General features: G+C 47.4%; 1 protein-coding gene across 5 annotated transcripts in view; it reads left to right on the top strand.

Moving 5' to 3' along the window:
* The window catches only part of SORBS3 (sorbin and SH3 domain containing 3), a 349900-nt gene that overhangs the window by 276160 nt on the left and 52973 nt on the right, over nt 1-20767 (top strand). For all 5 annotated transcript variants that reach the window (XM_078666295.1, XM_078666296.1, XM_078666292.1 and 2 more), the window contains 2 exons: nt 14716-14840; nt 17901-17980. In XM_078666295.1, the coding sequence (XP_078522421.1) occupies nt 14716-14840; nt 17901-17980 (205 nt within the window). The remainder of the gene's footprint in view (nt 1-14715; nt 14841-17900; nt 17981-20767) is intronic.

Below are 20767 nucleotides of genomic sequence, written 5' to 3'. Positions count from 1 at the left end.
AGGTACTAAGGCGGGACTAATAAGCCTATCAACAAACCAGAAGGCAACATTTGCAAAGGACAGTGACACAAGCCAATGAAAAATATGGGCGGAGAGTGGGCAGAGCTCCAAATCCATACCTGAATACTGCATGTTCTGCAGTGCAGCGCATGCGCTGGCCAGGCTCGACTGAAAAAACAGGAGCGTTTCAGAGAGGTCGCTGATACGCATTTCTAATGAATTTGGGTGTAAGACAACAGGGGTGTGCTCATAGGAAAAGTGAGTAAGACTTTTGTATGGATGCTTTTTGAATCATTGTTAAAAGATGTATTTCAGTACTTTTCAGGTATCCTCTTTGAATGTGGTTGTCAGCCCACATTGCAACCTCAAATTGAATTGTTGGCCACTTATGCAAATATTCCCTCACAGTTCCAAGGCACTTCTCATGTCCTTTTGAGGGACATAGTGAATGACGATATAAATGACATTTGACATCAACTATGACATCACTGATTTTGCTTCACATATAACTTTCCATTGTGATAAAAGGATCTAATTCTAATCATACTAAAAAGGTGCCCAAACAGAGATTAGCAGTGTGCAGCTACATTAATAGAATGCGTGCTATTTAAAAACAGCTAACATAACCTCACGTTGTAGGGAGGGCAAGGGCTGCACTTAGACCAGTGGGCCACTGATGCCTTTACAGGTAGACCTATGATTGCAGTTCGACAGTCATCATGTCCTCACAGAGAGATTGTATGGATACTGAAGGCTCTAGCTACACTGACAGCTCTGCTCACAAATAGTGCACAAAGACGATTCAACGCAAATAGTGCACAAAGACAAAACAACGCACATAGTGCACAAAGACGAAACAACGTAAATAGTGAACAAAGACGAAACAACGTAAATAGTGAACAAAGACAAAACAACGTAAATAGTGAAAAAAGGCGAAACAACGTAAATAGTGCGCAAAGGCAAAACAACGGCTATTCCACTAACAGCTACCTTTCTCACATTATATTATCTACCCTGCCCTCCGTTAGCTCTTTATATCAACCCAACAATCTATGAATTCCTTGTTCTACAGCGATGTTCAACGAGGCTTTGTCCAAGTCGGCAGTGAAAGGGGAATCACATGCCAGGCTACGGGTCGGTTGGCAGCTGGTGGTAGTGAGTCAGTATTCAGGGGGGCAGGCCTTTTAATCGGTACCCTGGTGGGGAGGCTGCGTCGGAATGTCCCCAGGAAAATCTGACCAAATCTCTAAAAGAGTATTGCGTACCTTCACTTTTGTCTGAGGAGTCGAGAGAGATAGAGAGAATGTGTGTGTGTGTGTGTGTATATATATATATATATATAATTTCGACACAATCCTTTTTAGTGGAGAAATGAAGTTGCACTCACAGGACAGTCATTTTCCAGGTTGAAATGCCAACCGACGTGTTTCGTTCTCGCAGAGAACTTGATCACGGTATGAATGACAGTGTGTGTTTCAACCAATAAAAAAGCGTTTAAGTGACATGTGACTCGATTTGGTTACCAAAAACCCATCTTAAGGCATTATGGGAATCTTAGTGCCTTAATGTGAAAAGTATTTACTTTTTATTTTGCGTTTTTCTTTTACAATGTGACTATCTTAAACAAGCATTTGCAATGCAATAGGTCTCGCAGCATTAAAGTTTGAGTTATTGGCATTGTATATGACAATGTGTTGCATTACATTTTTAACAAAGTCTGTATTGGTGTATAAAGATGATTTGCAAGATGATAGCGATGGAGTGGGGATGGATGGATGGATTGATGGATGGATGGAGTGGAGGGGATGGATGGATGGATGGAGTGGGGGATGGATGGATGGAGTGAGGGATGGATGGATGGATGGAGTGGAGGGGATGGATGAATGGATGGAGTGGGGGGATGGATGGATGGATGGATGGATGGATGGAGTGGAGTGGAGGGGATGGATGGATGGAGAGGATAGGTCTCATATTTACACTAGTTTATGCTATTGGCATTATAAATGACAATGCTTTTTATTTATGTTTTGGTTTTAAAACATAAAAGGCATTGTCATTTACAATGCCAATGGCTTAAACTTGCGTAAACGCGAGATCTATTGCATTGCAAATGCTTCTTTAATATGAGTGATTTAAAAGTCTGTGGAGGGCGTTGCCTCAGTTTAATGCATGACTCACTTAAACTTCTGTGGAAGGGATGCCTGTCAAGAGTCTGGGGAGGAGCTAGAGCTGAAATTATTGTTAAATGGAAAGAATGCTGTAAAAGGACGGAAATCCTGATATTGATAATTTCAAGAAAAAGAATGAAGTGAAAATGGCATGAATACAATTTTTTAACGTTAACTTTTGGAGCCCTAATAAGAGATGCTTCTTTCTGGTTGTGCATGGGACTTTTCATCCAACAGTTGCTCGACAGAGTGGACTTTATACTTTGAGAGGCCCCAGCCGCCCTGCACGCACCCCAGCACCAATTGATTTTCGGTGTAGGCTGTTGGGAGGCACATACTACAGGATAGAGAGGTCTGTTTACAAAGGCATTTATGAGGCCAGGAAGTAGTAATGCACGAATGCTCTTTCACATGCTATTGCACTTTTGTGAAACGGCCCCAAACGTCCAATTCCATATTAGTGAAAGTGCACACACAGAGTGCAGAGCTTTTTATGTGCACCAAGTGTGTATCATTATTATTTTTTTTAATCTTTTGGAGACAGTTCACAATGGCATGTAAAAGTAATTACCTGCTTCATATATTCCAATATGCCTTTCTGAATATGTCCCTCTGTGTTCTGCCATCGGACAGTGGCTGACTTTGCCCCTTCTCCACAGGGGCGTAACACAGGCCCCCGCAGTGTGGGGGGGCCCCGGGGGCCTCGCGCTTCAGGGGGCCCCTCACTCAGCAAAGGTAGCAACCAAGCCTCTTCAGTGCGCGCATGCCATGGCCTCTTCATTAATGAAATGGTTGGTGCGCATGCGCACGCCCGGGCCCTGGCGTAACAGATGCCATTTCTAACTCAGGACTGGGCCCCTCTTCGCGCCGCCCAGATCAGACCGGGAATGAATCTCTTGAGGGGCCCCACGCCCCCCACATGCAGTGAGTGTGGCTTAGGGGAGGGGGAGGGAGGCTGCCTAGGAGCAGCAGGAGCGGTGGCACGTGATCCGAAGGACGCAGTTGGAGGAAGGTGTTAAGGTAAGTTTAGTTGAAATTTTATTGGCATTACTGTGTCGCTCCCCCCACACTCGCGCCGAGCTCCCTCCCCCCCCTTTACCCCCTCTTGCCGGCCGCGACGGGACTCCTGGAACGGAAGAACTCCGAGGCCCAGAGAACCGAAGGATGTAAGGAGAGAAAAAGAGAGACCCCATTTATTTCTTATTATTATAGACCCAAACGGACGTGAGAACCGAAATATGTAGCAAGATAAACGAAAGATGCAGGGGGGAGAACCAAAGGTTGCAAGGAGAGCAAGAGAACGGAAGAGTGGATGCGCTGAGAGAGGCGAAGAGAGAGTGAACCGTAGGGTACAGGAGGGCCATCGAACCATAGGGTGCAAGAAGGGACCCAGGGCCGGCGGGAGCAGAGATAGACAGACAGCCATAACAGGTCCCAGGACCGATGGGTGCAGGAGAAGAGAGGCCCAAAGAAGCGCATGGCGCTGGGAGAGAGAGAACCGAAAGCCGCAAGGGCCCCGAGATCCAAAGAGTGCAGGGTCTAAGAGAACTGAAGGGCCCAGTGGTAAGGAAAACCGAAGGGTGGAGGGGCCAGAGAACCGAAGGGTGCAAGGAGCAGAGAACCGAAGGGTGGAGGGGCCAGAGAACCGAAGGGTGCAAGGAGCAGAGAACCGAAGGGTGCAAGGAGCAGAGAACCGAAGGGTGGAGGTGTTTAGAAAACTTGAAAGAGAGCAAATAGAACCAAAAGTTGTAGGGGTGGGGGGGGGCGAAAGCTGCATAGGCCCACTGTACTGAAGGGAGTGGGGCCACAGAGAAAGAGAGGGACTGAAGATCCGAAGGCTCAAGTAAGAGAACTGCAAGATGCAGAGGAACCAGAGGGAGGGGGTGAGAGAACCCAAGGCCAAGGGTGGAGGAGGGGCCTAGCGTACCAGAGGATGCAAGGAAAGAGAGAGAGTGAGACGAATGGGTCGTGGGCACAGAGAAATAGAGAGTACAGGAGGGAGACCGAACTGGAGGCCCCAGGGAGAGAGGCCCAAAGGGTCCCAAGAAGGAAGGCGCAGGGGCTAGGAGAACTGAAGGGCCCAGAGACCCAGAGCATCGCATGGTGCAGGAAGAGGTACAAGGACGCTGAGAATAGAAGGTTACAGAGGTCAGGAGAATCCGAGGGTGTAGAGGGGCACAGAGAACTGAAGCATAAAGGGCGAAGAGAAGCGAATAGCGCAGAGAAAAGCACAGGGAGGAAACAGTACGAAAGAGGGCAGAAGGGTAAGGACAATGGAACAAAGGGTGTGCGGAACAAGAGTTCTGAATGATGAAAGGGCACAGAGACTGGTGGTTTGCTTCCAGTTCAAACATGGCTGACTGCCGTCCACTTTTCCTAGTCATGACAGACTCACATGGATTCAGTTATCAGCCAGGGGGTAATACCGAAAACACGCACGCACTTCTGGCGTGAACAGATGCAGATTGTTCAGCATAGACTAGTGAACTCCGAGCACGCACAAGTGCGCTCCTAACAGCTGCTTGCACACAGGGATCTGAAATGAACCCCTTTTTCTGACACTATACTGAGCGGAATGTATGGAACACAAAATGATGAAAGGCTGAGATAAATCACCTCCATGATATCTTCAGACCCTGAGAATAATTCCAGATTCGAGCTCAGCTAACCGGTTTTATTGCAGAACGGAGGCGAACTGCAACTCCTAACACTTATACACTTTTGCAACTTAAGTAATGTTCTCGCTGCCGTGCTTTGAATGTGCTGTGTAGAGGTTGAGTGCTGTTGTATGGGAACACTGAAAGAAATTCAAATGTACTACAACAAGTTAATCTGCAATTGTTAAGGCTAATCTGCAAGTGTAAAGGGTGGTTGGGAGCTGGGTATTGGGAAATTGGCATTTATTGATCAAATCACTCCAAGGTTTGTGGCAAATATTTATTGTTTTTGAGCATCAGTGCAAAGAGTTGACAACTGAGCTGTAAAGTAAGTGTGTGCTTTTAATTGTAAGTGTATATATATATATATATATAGCCGTTACTACCCCATACCAGGTATGGAAGGGACAGTTATGTTAAAAAAAATGCATTAATAGTGCACTGTTAGCTCTGAATCTTGCGTACCCCAAACACATGATACATATAACTAATAAGGGAACGATTTTCAGTCTGTGTGGCTGACTTCCTTATTTATTTCTATATTGCTGCACTAAGCACATTACATAGATAGTACAGTGTGCAACTGTCTGTATGTGAGGCTGCACGTCACACACATATTTTACAGCATTTTAGTTTTAGAAACACGGGCACGTATGCTTGGAGCAGTGCGCGGCATGTCTTTGGGTATACTGAATAAGCAGCTACCTATGTTGTTGAGGGATATCTCTTTAATAATTTATTCAACAAAAGGAGGGACTGGGGGGGCGTGTTTAACGACGTCCATGTACAAGCCCCAAAATGACTAGTAAGCAAAGAGAGTAAGAAGTTCCTCTGTGTGTGGTTGGTAGAGGACCAAGAGGGGCCAAAGCATAGTGAGTCCAACTGGACCACTTCGTGTTTGCAGGGACAAGGGAGGGGGGATTCCCTTATCGTAACTAGGGCTCTTACACACCCAAAGCTAGGTGTCATGCTTCATCATATGAGCCTTCCCCTTGTCAGGTCGGCGCTGCAATACCTGATGGGCACCCAAACCTTTGGCTCTTTGTACCATGAGCTGTGGTGCATTGTACAGTAATATGTACTGTAAAGTACTGTATGTTATAGAGTGATGTGTATTATAGAGTGATGTATGCTGTACAGTAGAATGTGCTGTAGAGCGGTGTACGTTGTAGAGTAGTGCTTTGTAGATTGATATGTGCGTAAAATGTTGCACACTGTAGAATGTTTTGCACTGTAGTGTTGCATACTGTAGAGCAGTATGTGCTATTGAATTGTATGTACTGTATAGTAGTATGCACTGCAAAACAATGTGTGCTGTAGAAGGGCATGTTTTGTAAACGGGCATGTGCTGTAATTAGGCATGCGCTGTCAAGGGGCATGCGCTGTAAAGGAGCATGCATTGTAGAGGAGCGTGCGCTGTAAAATGACGTGTACTGTAGTACAACATGCATTGTACAATGGTATGCGCTGTAAAAGGCTATATGCTGTAGAAGTTTATGCACTATACAGGGATGTGCACTGTACAGCATTGTGCGCTGTAAAGGGCTATGTGTTGTAGAGGACTGCATGTTGCAGAGCGATATGCGCTGTAAATTAATATGTGCTTTAGATTGGTATGCATTGTAAAGTGATATGTGCTGTAGATTAGTGTGCGTGCTAGAGTGGTGTGCGCTGTAAATAGGTGTGTGTTGTAGAGTAGTGTATGTTGCAGTGCTCATTGTACAATTAGGTGCGTCGTAGAACAATGTGCGCTTTAAAGTGTGCATTGTAGAGTGCTGTGCGTTGTCGAGTGCTATGCATTCTACAGGTGTGCATTTTGTAGAGTGGTGTGCGTTCTAGAGTGGTGTCCATTGTAGAATGCTGTGCATTGTAGAAAATGTGCGATGTACAATACTATGCGTTGTAGAGTGGTGTGCACTGTACAATGGCGTGTGCTTTAGAGCAATGTACACTGTAAAGGGGCGCACGCAGTATAGAGGCGCATGCAGTATAAAGATGCATGCAGTACCCAAGTGCACCCTGTAGAAGGGTGCATGCTGTAAAGAAATGCGCCCTGTAGAGACGTCTGTGCTATAGAGGGGTGCGCGCTGAAGTGTGTCATGCTGTACAGGAGTGTGCATTTTACAGTGGTGGTAGAGGCGTCTGTGCTGTACAGTGATGCACGCTATAGTGTTACACGCTGTACAGGAATGTGCATTGTACCGGGATGTGCGCTGTAATGGGATGTATGGTGTAGAGAGATGCGCAATGTAGTAAGGTGCCTGCTGTAGAAGAGTAGGTGTTGCAGGCGTTGTGCACTGTACAGTAGTACACGCTGTAAAACACCATACGCTTCAAAAGGCATGCAGTGTAGAAGGGCATGCGCTGTAGAGAGGTGCACACTGCAAAGGGGTACGTGCTATAATGTTGCGCACTGTAACAGGATGTACGCTGTAGAGGAATAAGTATTGTAGTAAGGTGCGCATTGTAGAGGGGTGGGCATTGTAGGAAATTTCCACTATAAAGTGGTGCACACTGTCTAGAGGTGCACGCTGTGAGGGCGCATGCTGTAGTAAGATGCGCGCACACTGTAAAGGAATGTGCAATGTAGATTAGTTATAGAACAGTGTATACGTAATAAGTATTAATAACGTGTAAATGAATTGTACTTTTCTAACAATATGGCATATTAATTTGAGCATTAGTTGGTTTGTAAGACTGTTTGTGATTTAAAAACTGCGTGGTCATAGACTGCAATACAGAATAATAATGAGAATGTGAAGTTATTTTGTTTAAGTGAGATTGCAAAAGCACTTAATGAATAGGATGGAATTGCTAATATACCTTTCAGTTGTTTGAGCTTTTATTTTGTGTTTCTTTATGTATTTTGCAGCCGTGAAAGCGTAAACTGCAACACATAAAGAGAATGATATCTTAACATTTTTTGTTCAGAAGAATTGTAGTTATTTTTAAAGGCTATTTAAAACACACCTAATGTTCTAAGTCCTTTTAAAGAAAAATTAATGTCTGAGTTACATGTACGCAGTTTAAAAACGCTTTGTTTGTGCTAAAATGGCTTTTATGTTATAAGAAAGTTTCTACGAATATATAGCATCTAAATGGGCAAATGTTGTCGTTTGAAACAGTTTCGTGTGTCCAAATTGAAGCCAGCTGTCCATGCATGACTGAAAATGAAACTAAATGTGTAAGCACGGCTAAGAACGAAACTAAATGTCTAAGCAAAAACATATTTTGCAACAACAGGGAAGTGCCATCTCGATGTAAATAGCTGTATGCCTTACAATTGTTTAAGCATTTGCCCTTCATTGAAGCTATATGTGCCTTACTTAACAAACGTATTGTTGTTTTAGAAAGCTTTTTTATTGTCTCAAGAATTAGCTTGTAGTATGGTGTATGCTGTAATAGATGGTATGTGTTGTAGTGGATGTCTGCTGTTGAGTTGTATGTAATAGAGCGATATGTATTGTTAAGGGCAAAGTACATAGTAGTGTAAACTGCAGACTGGTATTGAATGCAAAATGCACATTGTTGTTAAGTGCAGAGTGCCTATTGTTAAGTGCAGAGAGCAGTTTGCTGCTAAGTGCAGGGCACAGATTGTTTCTGAGTGCAAAGTGCAAATTGTTAATGAGTGCAGGTGCAGATCGCTATTAAGTGTACAATGTTAAATGCACAGTGCATATTGTTGTTAAGCGCAGACAACAGATTGTTACTGAATGCAAGGTGCAAATTGCCACTGAACACAAAGTGCAGATTGTTGCTGAGTGCAGAGTGCTACAGCGCAACGCTCCACTCTACAGCGCAGTGCTCCACTCTACAGCGCAGCGCTCCACTCTACAGCGCAACACTACACAACGCAGCATTCTGCTCTACAGCGCAGCGCTCCACTCTACAGAGCTGCATTCACTCTACAGTGCAGCATTCACTCTACAGCGCAGCGCTCCACTCTACAGCGCAGCGCTCCACTTTACAGCGCAGCGCTCCACTTTACAGCGCAGCGCTCCACTCTACAGTACAGTGCTCCACTCTACAGCACTCCACTTCACAGCGCAGCGCTCCACTCTACAACGCAGCAGTCCACTCTACAGCGCAGAATTTCCCAGTATAGCACTCCACTCTACAGCGCAACGCTCCACTCTACAGAGCAGCGCACCACTCTACAGCGCAGCGCTCCACTCTACAACGCAACACTACACAACGCAGCATTCTGCTGTACAGCGCAGCACTCCACTCTACAGCGCAGCATTCACTCTACAGTGCAGCATTCACTCTACAGCGCAGCGCTCCACTCTACAGCGCAGCATTCACTCTACAGTGCAGCATTCACTCTACAGTGCAACGCTCCACTCTACAGCGCAGCATTACAAAACGCAGAACCCAGTCTACAGTGTAGCACTTCATAGCCCAGCACTCCACTCTACAGCGCAGCACTATACAATGCAGCACTCCACTCTACAGCGCAGCGCTCCACTCTACAGCGCAGCGCACCACTCTACAGCGCAGCGCTCCACTCTATAGCGCAGCGCTCCACTCTACAGCGCAGCGCTCCACTTTACAGCGCAGCGCTCCACTTTACAGCGCAGCGCTCCACTCTACAGTACAGTGCTCCACTCTACAGCATTCCACTTCACAGCGCAGCGCTCCACTCTACAACGCAGCAGTCCACTCTACAGCGCAGAATTTCCCAGTATAGCACTCCACTCTACAGCGCAACGCTCCACTCTACAGAGCAGCGCACCACTCTACAGCGCAGCGCTCCACTCTACAACGCAACACTACACAACGCAGCATTCTGCTGTACAGCGCAGCACTCCACTCTACAGCGCAGCATTCACTCTACAGTGCAGCATTCACTCTACAGCGCAGCGCTCCACTCTACAGCGCAGCATTCACTCTACAGTGCAGCATTCACTCTACAGTGCAACGCTCCACTCTACAGCGCAGCATTACAAAACGCAGAACCCAGTCTACAGTGTAGCACTTCATAGCCCAGCACTCCACTCTACAGCGCAGCACTATACAATGCAGCACTCCACTCTACAGCGCAGCGCTCCACTCTACAGCGCAGCGCACCACTCTATAGCGCAGCGCTCCACTCTACAGCGCAGCGCTCCACGCTAATACGCAGCACTACACAACGCAGCACTCCACTTTACAGCACAGAACTCCCCAGTATAGCACTCCACTCTACAGCGCAGCACTCCACTCTACAGCGCAGCGCTCCACTCTACAGCGCAGCGCTCCACTCTACAGCGCAGCGCTCCACTCTACAGCGCAGCGCTCCACTCTACAGCGTAGCGCTCCACTCTACAGCGTAGCGCTCCACTCTACAGCGCAGCGCTCCACTCTACAGCGCAGCGCTCCACTCTACAGCGCAACACTAGACAACGCAGCATTCTGCTGTACAGCGCAGCGCTCCACTCTACAGTGCAGCATTCACTCTACAGTGCAGCATTCACTCTACAGCGCAGCGCTCCACTCTACAGCGCTCCACTCTACAGCGCAGCACTCCACTCTACAGCGCAGCGCTCCACTCTACAGCGCAGCGCTCCACTCTACAGCGCTTCACTCCACAGCGCAGCGCTCCACTCTACAGCGCAGCACGCCGCTCTACAGCGCAACACTCCACTTTACAGCGCAACACTCCACTCTACAGCGCAACACTCCACTCTACAGCGCAACACTCCACTCTACAGCGCAACGTTCCAGTCTGCAGCACAGCGCGCCACTCTACAGCGCAGTGCGCCATGCTCCACTCTACAGCGCAGCACTACACAACACTCCACTTTACAGCGCAGACCTTCCCAATTTAGCCCACCACTGTACAGCGCAGCATTCCACTCTACAGAGCAGCACTCCACTCTACAGCGCAACGCTCCACTCTACAGCGCAGCGCTCCACTCTACAGCGCAGCGCTCCACTCTATAGCGCAGCGCTCCACTCTACAGCGCAGCGCTCCACTCTACAGCGCAGCGCTCCACTCTACAGCGCAGCGCTCCACTCTACAGCGCAGCGCTCCACTCTACAGCGCAGCGCTCCATTCTACAGCGCAACACTACACAACGCAGCATTCTGCTTTACAGCGCAGCGCTCCACTCTACAGCGCAGCATTCACTCTACAGTGCAGCATTCACTCTACAGCGCAGCGCTCCACTCTACAGCGCAGCCCTCCACTCTACAGTGCAGCACTACACAACGCAGCACTCCACTCTACAGCACAGAACTCCCCAGTATAGCATTCCACTCTACAGCGCAGCACTCCACTCTACAAAGCAGCGCTCCACTCTACAGCGCAACGCTCCACTCTACAGCGCAGCGCTCCACTCTACAGCGCAGCGCTCCACTCTACAGCGCAACACTAGACAACGCAGCATTCTGCTTTACAGCGCAGCGCTCCACTCTACAGCGCAGCATTCACTCTACAGTGCAGTATTCACTCTACAGCGCAGCGCTCCACTCTACAGCGCAGCGCTCCACTCTACAGCGCAGCGCTCCACTCTACAGCGCAGCGCTCCACTCTACAGCGCAGCGCTCCACTCTACAGCGCAGCGCTCCACTCTACAGCGCAGCGCTCCACTCTACAGCGCAGCGCTCCACTCTACAGCGCAGCGCTCCACTCTACAGCGCAGTGCTCCACTCTATAGCGCTCCACTCCACAGCGCAGCGCTCCTCTACAGCGCAGCACGCCGCTCTACAGCGCAACACTCCACTCTACAGCGTAGCACTCCACTCTACAGCGCAGCGTTCCAGTCTGCAGCACAGCGCGCCACTCTACAGCGCAGCACGCCACAGCGCAGTGCTCCACTCTACAGCGCAGCACTACACAACACAACACTCCACTTTACAGCGCAGACCTTCCCAATTTAGCACACCACTGTACAGCGCAGCATTCCACTCTACAGCGCAACGCTCCACTCTACAGCGCAACGCTCCACTCTACAGCGCAACGCTCCACTCTACAGCGCAACGCTCCACTCTACAGCGCAACGCTCCACTCTACAGCGCAACGCTCCACTCTACAGCGCAGTGCTCCACTCTACAGCGCAGCGCTCCACTCTACAGCGCAGCGCTCCACTCTACAGCGCAACACTACACAAAGCAGCATTCTGCTCTACAGCGCAGCATTCACTCTACAGTGCAGCATTCACTCTACAGCGCAGCGCTCCACTCTACAGTGCAGGGCTCCACTGTACAGCGCTCCACTCTACAGCACAGCGCTCCACTCTACAGTGCAGCGCTCCACTCTACAGCGCAGCGCTCCACTCTACAGCGCAGCGCTCCACTCTACAGCGCAGCGCTCCACTCTACAGCGCAGCGCTCCACTCTACAGCGCAGCACTAGACAACGCAGCATTCTGCTCTACAGCGCAACGCTCCACTCTACAGCGCAGCGCTCCACTCTACAGCGCAGCGCTCCACTCTACAGCGCAACACTAGACAACGCAGCATTCTGCTGTACAGCGCAGCGCTCCACTCTACAGTGCAGCATTCACTCTACAGTGCAGCATTCACTCTACAGCGCAGCGCTCCACTCTACAGTGCAGCATTCACTCTACAGCGCAGCGCTCCACTCTACAGTGCAGGGCTCCACTGTACAGCGCTCCACTCTACAGCACAGCGCTCCACTCTACAGCGCAGCGCTCCACTCTACAGTGCAGCGCTCCACTCTACAGCGCAGCGCTCCACTCTACAGCGCAGCGCTCCACTCTACAGCGCAGCGCTCCACTCTACAGCGCAGCGCTCCACTCTACAGCGCAGCGCTCCACTCTACAGCGCAGCGCTCCACTTCACAGCGCTCCATTCTACAGTGCAGTGCTCCACTCTACAGCGCTCCACTCCACAGCGCAGTGCTCCACTCTACAGCGCAGCACGCCACTCTACAGCGCAGCACGCCACTCTACAGCGCAACACGCCACTCTACAGCGCAACACGCCACTCTACAGCGCAACACTCCACTCTACAGCGCAACACTCCACTCTACAGCGCAACACTCCACTCTACAGCGCAACACTCCACTCTACAGCGCAACACTCCACTCTACAGCGCAACACTCCACTCTACAGCGCAGCACAACACAACACTCCACTTTACAGCGCAGACCTTCCCAATTTAGCACACCACTGTACAGCGCAGCATTCCACTCTACAAAGCAGCACTCACTCTACAGCGCAGCGGTCCAGTCTGCAGTGCAGCGCGCCACTCTACAGTGCAGCGCGCCACTCTCCAGCGCAACACTCCCCTCTACAGCGCAACACTCCACTCTACAGCGCAGCACTCCACTCTACAGCGCAACACTACACAACGCAGCATTCTGCTCTACAGCGCAGCGCTCCACTCTACAGCGCGGCATTCACTCTACAGCGCAGCATCCACTCTACAGTGCCGGATTCACTCTACAGCGCAGCGCTCCACTCTACAGCGCTCCACTCTACAGCGCAGCGCTCCACTCTACAGCGCAGCGCTCTACTCTACAGCGCAGTGCTCCACTCTACAATGCACTACTCCACAAAGCACACTAGTCCACTCTACAACACACCACCCCACTATACAGCGCTGCACTCTACAACGCAGCACTCCACTGTACAGCACAAACAGTTCCTAACATGCTCATTGTATTGAAAACACACACATTATTATTGTAGTTAAACACAAACACTTTTTTACGGACTAATTATCGAAAACACCCACTTTTCAACACACTTGTATTAAAACACGCACATTATATTAAAAAAAACCATTAAAAAAAACTGTATGCAGAAGCTGTTTGCACACAGTCGGCAAGGGGAAACTGAAACTGACATGTTCTTCACAAACCAGCCTGCAACAAAGTAACAAAATGTAGAACTGCTCGTGTAAAACTGAAACTGACATGCTCTTCACAGTTGACGCGCGCGCGACCTAATCCAAGTCGAAGATCTGCGCGTTCACATCTCTTGTCTCTTGTCTGTTCCCCTTGAGCCCTTGAAAACTGAAATGATCACAATAAGTCTCGCAGCGACGGATCGCTTTCGCGATCCGGTTCGCAGGTGCGAGACCTAAAAATAAGTCTCGCAGCGACGGATCGCTTTCGCGATCCGGTTCGCAGGTGCGAGACCTAAAAAGGGGGTGTTTTTTTTTGTGAGCGACTGCATTTCTCCCCTAAAAAGGATTGTGTCGAAATAATTCATGGCATGGTTCTGCCTAGAAGTATGCTCCAGTTTCTTATGCGCCATGGGTTTCAGCGCGTGTGAGCCAAAGAGCAGGGTAACATTTGCCTATTTGGAACAGTCTGTGACTCTATAATTACATGGATGGCCAGAATTAATGTATTTATTGAGTATGTGACCAGGCCTCTATCATCCACCACTATGCACTCCCTGCAACTTTCTCACTTACGTGGAGGTTCTTTCTCATCCCTGCTCCCCCCTTTGTTACTTTTTACGTCTTTCTCTACATTCTTCTTTTCTGTTTTACTCTGTTTTGATTTGGATCCAGGTCTGTTCAGGAAACATAAGTCCCAGTCACACAAAAAGAGTGTCGGTGGGCCCCACCTGCAACCACAGGCTAAAAATAAGCAACTGATTCATGCTCAAAAGCGTTCTTGGAAACCTTTCTTTGAATTTGGTGGTCAACATTGAGTTGTGTGTCAATAGCAACTGCACAAAACATTACTGTGCCATATTATTGTAGCATCATTTAGGCCTGTAATGTTAGACTACAACCTTTTTAAGCATTTGACCAGATCACTGCTACCAACAGTGAAACACAGAGTGACATGAGCGATTGTTGTAAATCTGGGTAACCATGAGGGATAGATTTGATGCCCGAGTATGCTCATTCGCTGTATTATGTATTATGGCTCCTGCAACCTGCCTCTGCCTGCCTCTTTAAAAATAGTATTGTCTTCATTTCCAGGAGCCCCAGCCATTTGGGACAGTGCCTTACAGACACCCCGCGGACAGTGCTCAGCCTTATGATGGAGCGGGCCGGCAGCCCCTCCATGCACAGAACCAGCTGGAGCAAATCGCCAACGCTACAGGGTATGTACCATACTAGAAGAGTCCTCTGGTCAGGAGTGTTGATGGGTAGGGATGCAATTGGGTGTTTGCTTGAGAGGGGATAGGCTGGGATGTAGGTTTGGGGAGGGAAGTAAATGTTTGCATAAAGGAGAAGGATATTATTAGTTGCATAATGGGAAGGTAAGTGAAACGTGTAGGGGACCTGGTTATGGAATCTGTGTTTTGGAGGAGCCAGTTGGCTGTATTCTAGGGAAAGAAGTGGTTGTTGGTTAAAAAGAGAGCTCATTTATCATTTGGAGGAGATATCCGTTTAGTTGTGTGTAGGAGAGGCAGGTGATTGTCTGTATTGAGGAAGTTATTGATTTGGTTAAAATGTGGAATGTGATTGAGTGTTATTTGGTAAGGTAAGGGGAAGTCATTGGGGTTTAAAAAGGATATGATGGTGTACTGAGACAGTCCACAGTTAGCTGTTTCCTGGCTAAGCTTTCTGATTGATTATGTGATAAGGAAGATATGCAACAATACGTGTTGCGAGTGGTTGTCACAGGGTCTTGGACAGGTTGTGCTTGTACTGTTTCAGAAATGGTTGTGATTGAATGCGTCTAGTCAAGCGGTGTGAATGTATAAATCTTGAGCAGGTTGTGTTATGCAGAGCTCTCTTGATTAATAAAATCTCTAGACATGTATTGAGCTTTTGGAGGTGTTGGGAATAGGTGTAGTTGACTTATCGATAGTTGTGTGAGTGAAAAGTGCATTGCAAAGGAGTGTGTTTGAATGCATTTTTAGTCAGGGTGTGAGTGGCTGAGGTTTGAAGAAGAGATATCACTGGGTTTGTTTTGAGAAGAGTTCATATTTAAGGACGATTTAAAAATAAAATGCCCATGTGAGGGTATGTGATTGATTGTCTCTTAGGACGGAATCTGGCAGTTTCTGTGTTTTACAAATATCTGATAGAATTAATTTAGATTTGTTGTGATTAGATGATTGTTGCTTTATTGGCATGCCTGTTTGGATTTTCGTTAAAGAAGGGATTTTATAGGAAGAGTTATTGGAAATGCTGTTAGGCGAATCCTGAACAGACTTGTGATTGACTGAATGTTAATAAGAGCTGTGATTCAATGAGTCTTGTCAAAGTATGTTGTCGCATGTGACTTGGAAAGTGTTGCGGCATGCACAGTTTAGTTTTTTTTATAAAACTTATTTTGACAATAGTGATTGATGAGATTTCTATGACAATGGATGTGTTTAGTTTTTATGGTCCAGCTTGACAGCAGAGATGTCGCCAGACAATTGTGTAAGCATTACTAGAGAGGGGTTTTGACTGCACCACATGGTGGGAGCCAGGAGTACATGTTATGATTGGGCAGAAGTTGTGTGCTTCTACAAAAAAAGTGCTTGCCCTTTACAAAGCTGTGACCATTTTGTTTATGTATCCAGAAGCCTAAGATTGAACTTTCAGGGGCACACACCTAACATTGTAATGCTATTCAAGTGGCTTAGATAAAAAGATCATATATGTTGTTTTTCTCCATCCGGAGCACAGATAGGAAGAGGGCTGTCATTAACCTACATGAACTTTTAGTTCTGGCTTTATAGAACAACTGTGACTTGACGTTTTAACCTACACCAATATTATTATACAGTCCTTTGCTTCCACACATATACGTATTCATTCCCATGCTATTTACTTGTAATGCTTTGCATTGACAGAAATCATTCTTGTAAAGCCAGACCTATTGTCATTGCCAATGCTTGTCTGTTTGTAGTTTTTGGGGAGTGTAATTTGACGCCTCTTGTGCACCGTTGCAATAGATTGTGGCTTGAAAATCGATGTAAATTAATGCATTTTCGAGGGAAATTCAATGGAATGTTCTTGTGAAGAAACTTGTTTGGATGTGTCTTTGAAACATGTACGATTGCTATTACCTTGGTAAGATTGAACATTTGATGTGAGGCATTAAGAGATTTCATTGGACGTGTCCCGGTAAGGGACGTCATTGGATGTGGGTTTATACCAGATGTAACTAAATATGCCTTAGAAAGTAATGGAACTAGATGCTTCACTGAAAGATTTGTGGGAGCATTTTACCCTTTGTAGGTCGAGCCTAGAGCCAGGTCGCATGTGCTGCTCTCTGAGACTTATTGTAGAGGAGTAGGTGAATAGAAGCTCTGTCCACTCTCCGGCCATATTTGCCATTGTCGTGGTTTCATTGTCTGTCCTAAATGCGGACTTCTGATTCGTCCATAGGCTTGTTAGTCCCTCCTTAGTACCGCCTCCTCTTCATTTGTCAGCTCCCGTGGCGACTGGCCCCTTTACTTCGAATGTTACATGGTATGTGTTATTTAGACTGTGAGCACTATTTTCTTTAATGAGGTTCTCTTACTGCAGGCACAACGTGCTTTGGTGCCTTCTTTACTCCCCTCTCCCTCCCCTTATCTTTGCCTTCTCTCCCTCCTCCCCGCCCTCCCGTTGTCCGTGCCTTCTTCCCACGCCCTTCCTCCTGTTGTCCATGCCATCTCCCCCCACCACCCGTTGTCATGATGCTTACCATTTGCAATGCAATGGGTCTCTCGTAAATGCGAGACCTATTGCATTGTAAATGCATGTTTAATATATATAACCCTCTTTATTAAGAGTTTCGCAGCAAGATACATGGCATTACAAAACATGACCTTCGTGTATACAGCAATAAAATGAGACATGGCAGCATTCTGACTTAAGAGTAATGCATCATATGCATTTTTACTTTTGTATGAGTTGTTTGGTTGCTGATTAGGAAGAGATGCTTTTTTTGTCAGACTAGGGAAAATTGGTGGTGACCTGGGATGAGATTTGTTTGGAAGTGTCTGAGAAGAGTTATGAATTGATATGTACTGGGGATATTTTTGATTTGGCATTGTTTTGATGTAAAGATTTGAAAAGATTATCTTGGAAACGGTTTTGATTAGGTGAGCCTTAACATGGAATGCACTTGCATATTTTGGGGAGAAGGGTGTGACTGGATGCGGTTTTCGAGGGATTATGATTGTACCACAGGGTCAAAATTGTTTGGTTACAACATGATATGCTTCCCTTTGCAGAGTCCTCTGTGCCACAGAGACCCAACTCCTCAGAGTCACTGGATGCATTTGACGCTACCATGAAGAGAGATGATAGGAAGGTGAGTGTGTATATAAACTGGGCTGCACCATCTTAAATGTACTCATGCTTTTGAGGTGGCCCATAGGCATCAGTTCATCCCTTGGTACCTGAGGCCCATTGAAGAACATGCAGAATCTTTTTCCGATTTGGAAGACAGTGAGTCCGCTGAATGTTCTGATATTTGCTGCCTGTTTGTTTGTGATGTTTCCTGGTGTGTCTCTCTTTGAGTGTGTGATGCTCCTCCTTCATTCCAATGCGTTCTGTCTCTCATGGTTTGATTATTTTCTGCCTACTAATGGTGTTCTTTCACAGAGTCTGCAATGATCCCCTATGAGAATGAGTTCCTTGCTCCCGTTGGTCTGTGATGCAGCTTTGTTGTTTAATAATAGTGCCTTTGAGTGCTGTGCGAGTGGTACACAGTGGAACTGGGATAATGTATGTTTACATGATGTGTGGCCGTTCATACACATGCTTTGCACACTCTTGCCATCTAGTACTGGGCTCGGATATTACAAGCTGTTTTTCTTCAAAGTCACAGGATATGGAATGACTCCTCCCTTTCTGCACGAAGTGCATGGTCACCCATTCCACCCTTAGATAGTTATATTCCGCCATTGGGGTCGGACATGTTAAGCTACAGCTTTGACACCGACACATTTGCTCACGGTGACTTTGGGCGCGCTTCCTTTTGTCAGTTCTGGCAAAAGACAACAATCAAGTTTGCCATCTAAACCTCAATTTTAAATGGTCGGCTCAATGGCTAATAACACGGTGCCTGGGCCAACCGAGTTCTGAGGACTTGCCCTCAGATAATTTCAACTGATGGAGCGGATTCTTTTTCGATTCTACCCACATTGTAATGCAAAATACCCTAAGACTGATCCCCATGAGGTCTATAACTTCTGTCTTTGCTGAGTACAAGGAGTTGACATGCAATTTGGGTCTCGGCTTCTGGTGCAATAAGACTTTGCAGTGCAGGAGGGAAGGGTGCTGGATATACATGAAAATTCAGCATGGGTCATTATGGCAAACCCCAGACACCTTAAGGGAACAGGCCACCTGGATGTCAAGGAAGAGGAGACGCCCCGCCCCCCCCCCCCCCCCCCCCCCGCGGCATCAGCAGTTCAACGTACACCCAGCCCATACAACATGTTTTTGAATGCCTCAGAGGTAGAAGAGGTACATCCTTCATAATTACACCATTGGGCCCCTTCAAAATTACGTCAGCTTGACCCTTCAAAATTACGCCAGCGGGACCCTTCAAAATGAGGCCAGCTAGACCATGTACAAAGAAACCCCAGACATGGTGTAATAACCCAGTTTCATAAACTGCTTTATACCATGGCAGAGTACAGGCATCAAGCCCCATACGAGCCAAGAAGGTGGTCTCTGGACCACTGCCTCTCTCGGTCTCCGGTTGGAGCCAAGTCATTATCCACTCCATAGCTCAAAGCCTTCTCGGCCAAAATGCACAAAGCCTTCACCTTTGAAGCTGAAAGCACAGCATCCATGGTAGTAGTCCAAGTCGAAGCTGAAACTCTCCTTGGCTCCGAACTCTGAAACCTCTGAAGCTTCCTTCCTTGAGAGACTAGCATAGGAACTTGACACCAAACAAAAGCATCTGTTTATACATCTACAGGCAGGATGGTGGTGAAGTTTATTCAGCCAAGGCCAATTTCCAGGCTGCTTCCGATCCCGAAGTAGAGGAGGCTAACTTTTGAAGAGGAACTGGACTATGAAATATCTCCACACTCTGTGCTGGAAAAGTGCAGAGATCACAGAACAAGTACCACACCCAAGCAGGCAGCGCCCACTTCATTATTACCACCACCACCACCTCCATTGCCATGGCCAGTCACATGAGATCACCACCCCTTCCACCCCTAGGGCATTATTACAACGTCCATCACCCCCACTTCCACCGGAGTTCCCAGAAGGGTGTGACCATTCTATCTCACATCCAGTCCGCAAGTATGGATAATGGGACACCCAGATGCAGAAGGCAGGAATGACCCATGGGACAACCACAATGTCGACCCCCTCCCCTGAGGATCACATTCTAGAGACCTATTCTATATCCTGTTAAACCGCCGCCATCAGACAATATAATGGCATACCACGCTGTTATAAGAGCGGCTCGACGCCATTAGGTCAGCATGAACGTCTTTCTTGCTGCTCTGGATTTTCCTAATGGAGGCGCCCCTCCAAGCCTTTGGGGTTCTCACAACAGGGGAGGCTCCTTACGACCATTGATAGCCAATATGCTGTACACTTCAAACAATGAATGATCTGTAACCCACCATCATTCTGTTCCTTATAGGCCGGGATGTCCCAGCCACCCTGCTCCCAATGCCTTCTCTCCTATAGTTCATTCCATCATTTTGCGTTTCTACATCTGGAAGCATAATGAGTGTTTTTTTCTGAGTTTGTAACTGTGTATCATTGAGACGACTTACCTTCATAGCCTAATGATAACATTTGCTTAATTTTTAATGGCGACTTTACTATGATATCGTTGTATATAAAAAAAATTCCAGTAAAGTTCTTGGGGAAAAAATAAGGCTGACATTAACATTTTAGAGGATGAGAATGACGTTTTGAGGGAGACACTCTCCAAACAGAACGGAGTGTCCAGTTGCTTCCCATACTCAAGGGTATGCTAAATTCAGCACCTGACAATTTTAAAGACCCAGTCCGGGCCACGGTAGTCACACCATATATCACGAAAAAATACATAGCTTCTCCCACTGATCCACATCTTAAAAGAGGCCTGGTCCCTCCCCAGTCTCCTTGACAGTTCATACTG

The sequence above is a fragment of the Lissotriton helveticus genome, chromosome 11 (genome assembly GCF_964261635.1).
Source record: "Lissotriton helveticus chromosome 11, aLisHel1.1, whole genome shotgun sequence".
NCBI classification, from domain to species: domain Eukaryota; kingdom Metazoa; phylum Chordata; class Amphibia; order Caudata; family Salamandridae; genus Lissotriton; species Lissotriton helveticus.
This window is presented reverse-complemented; position numbering and strand designations above follow the sequence as displayed.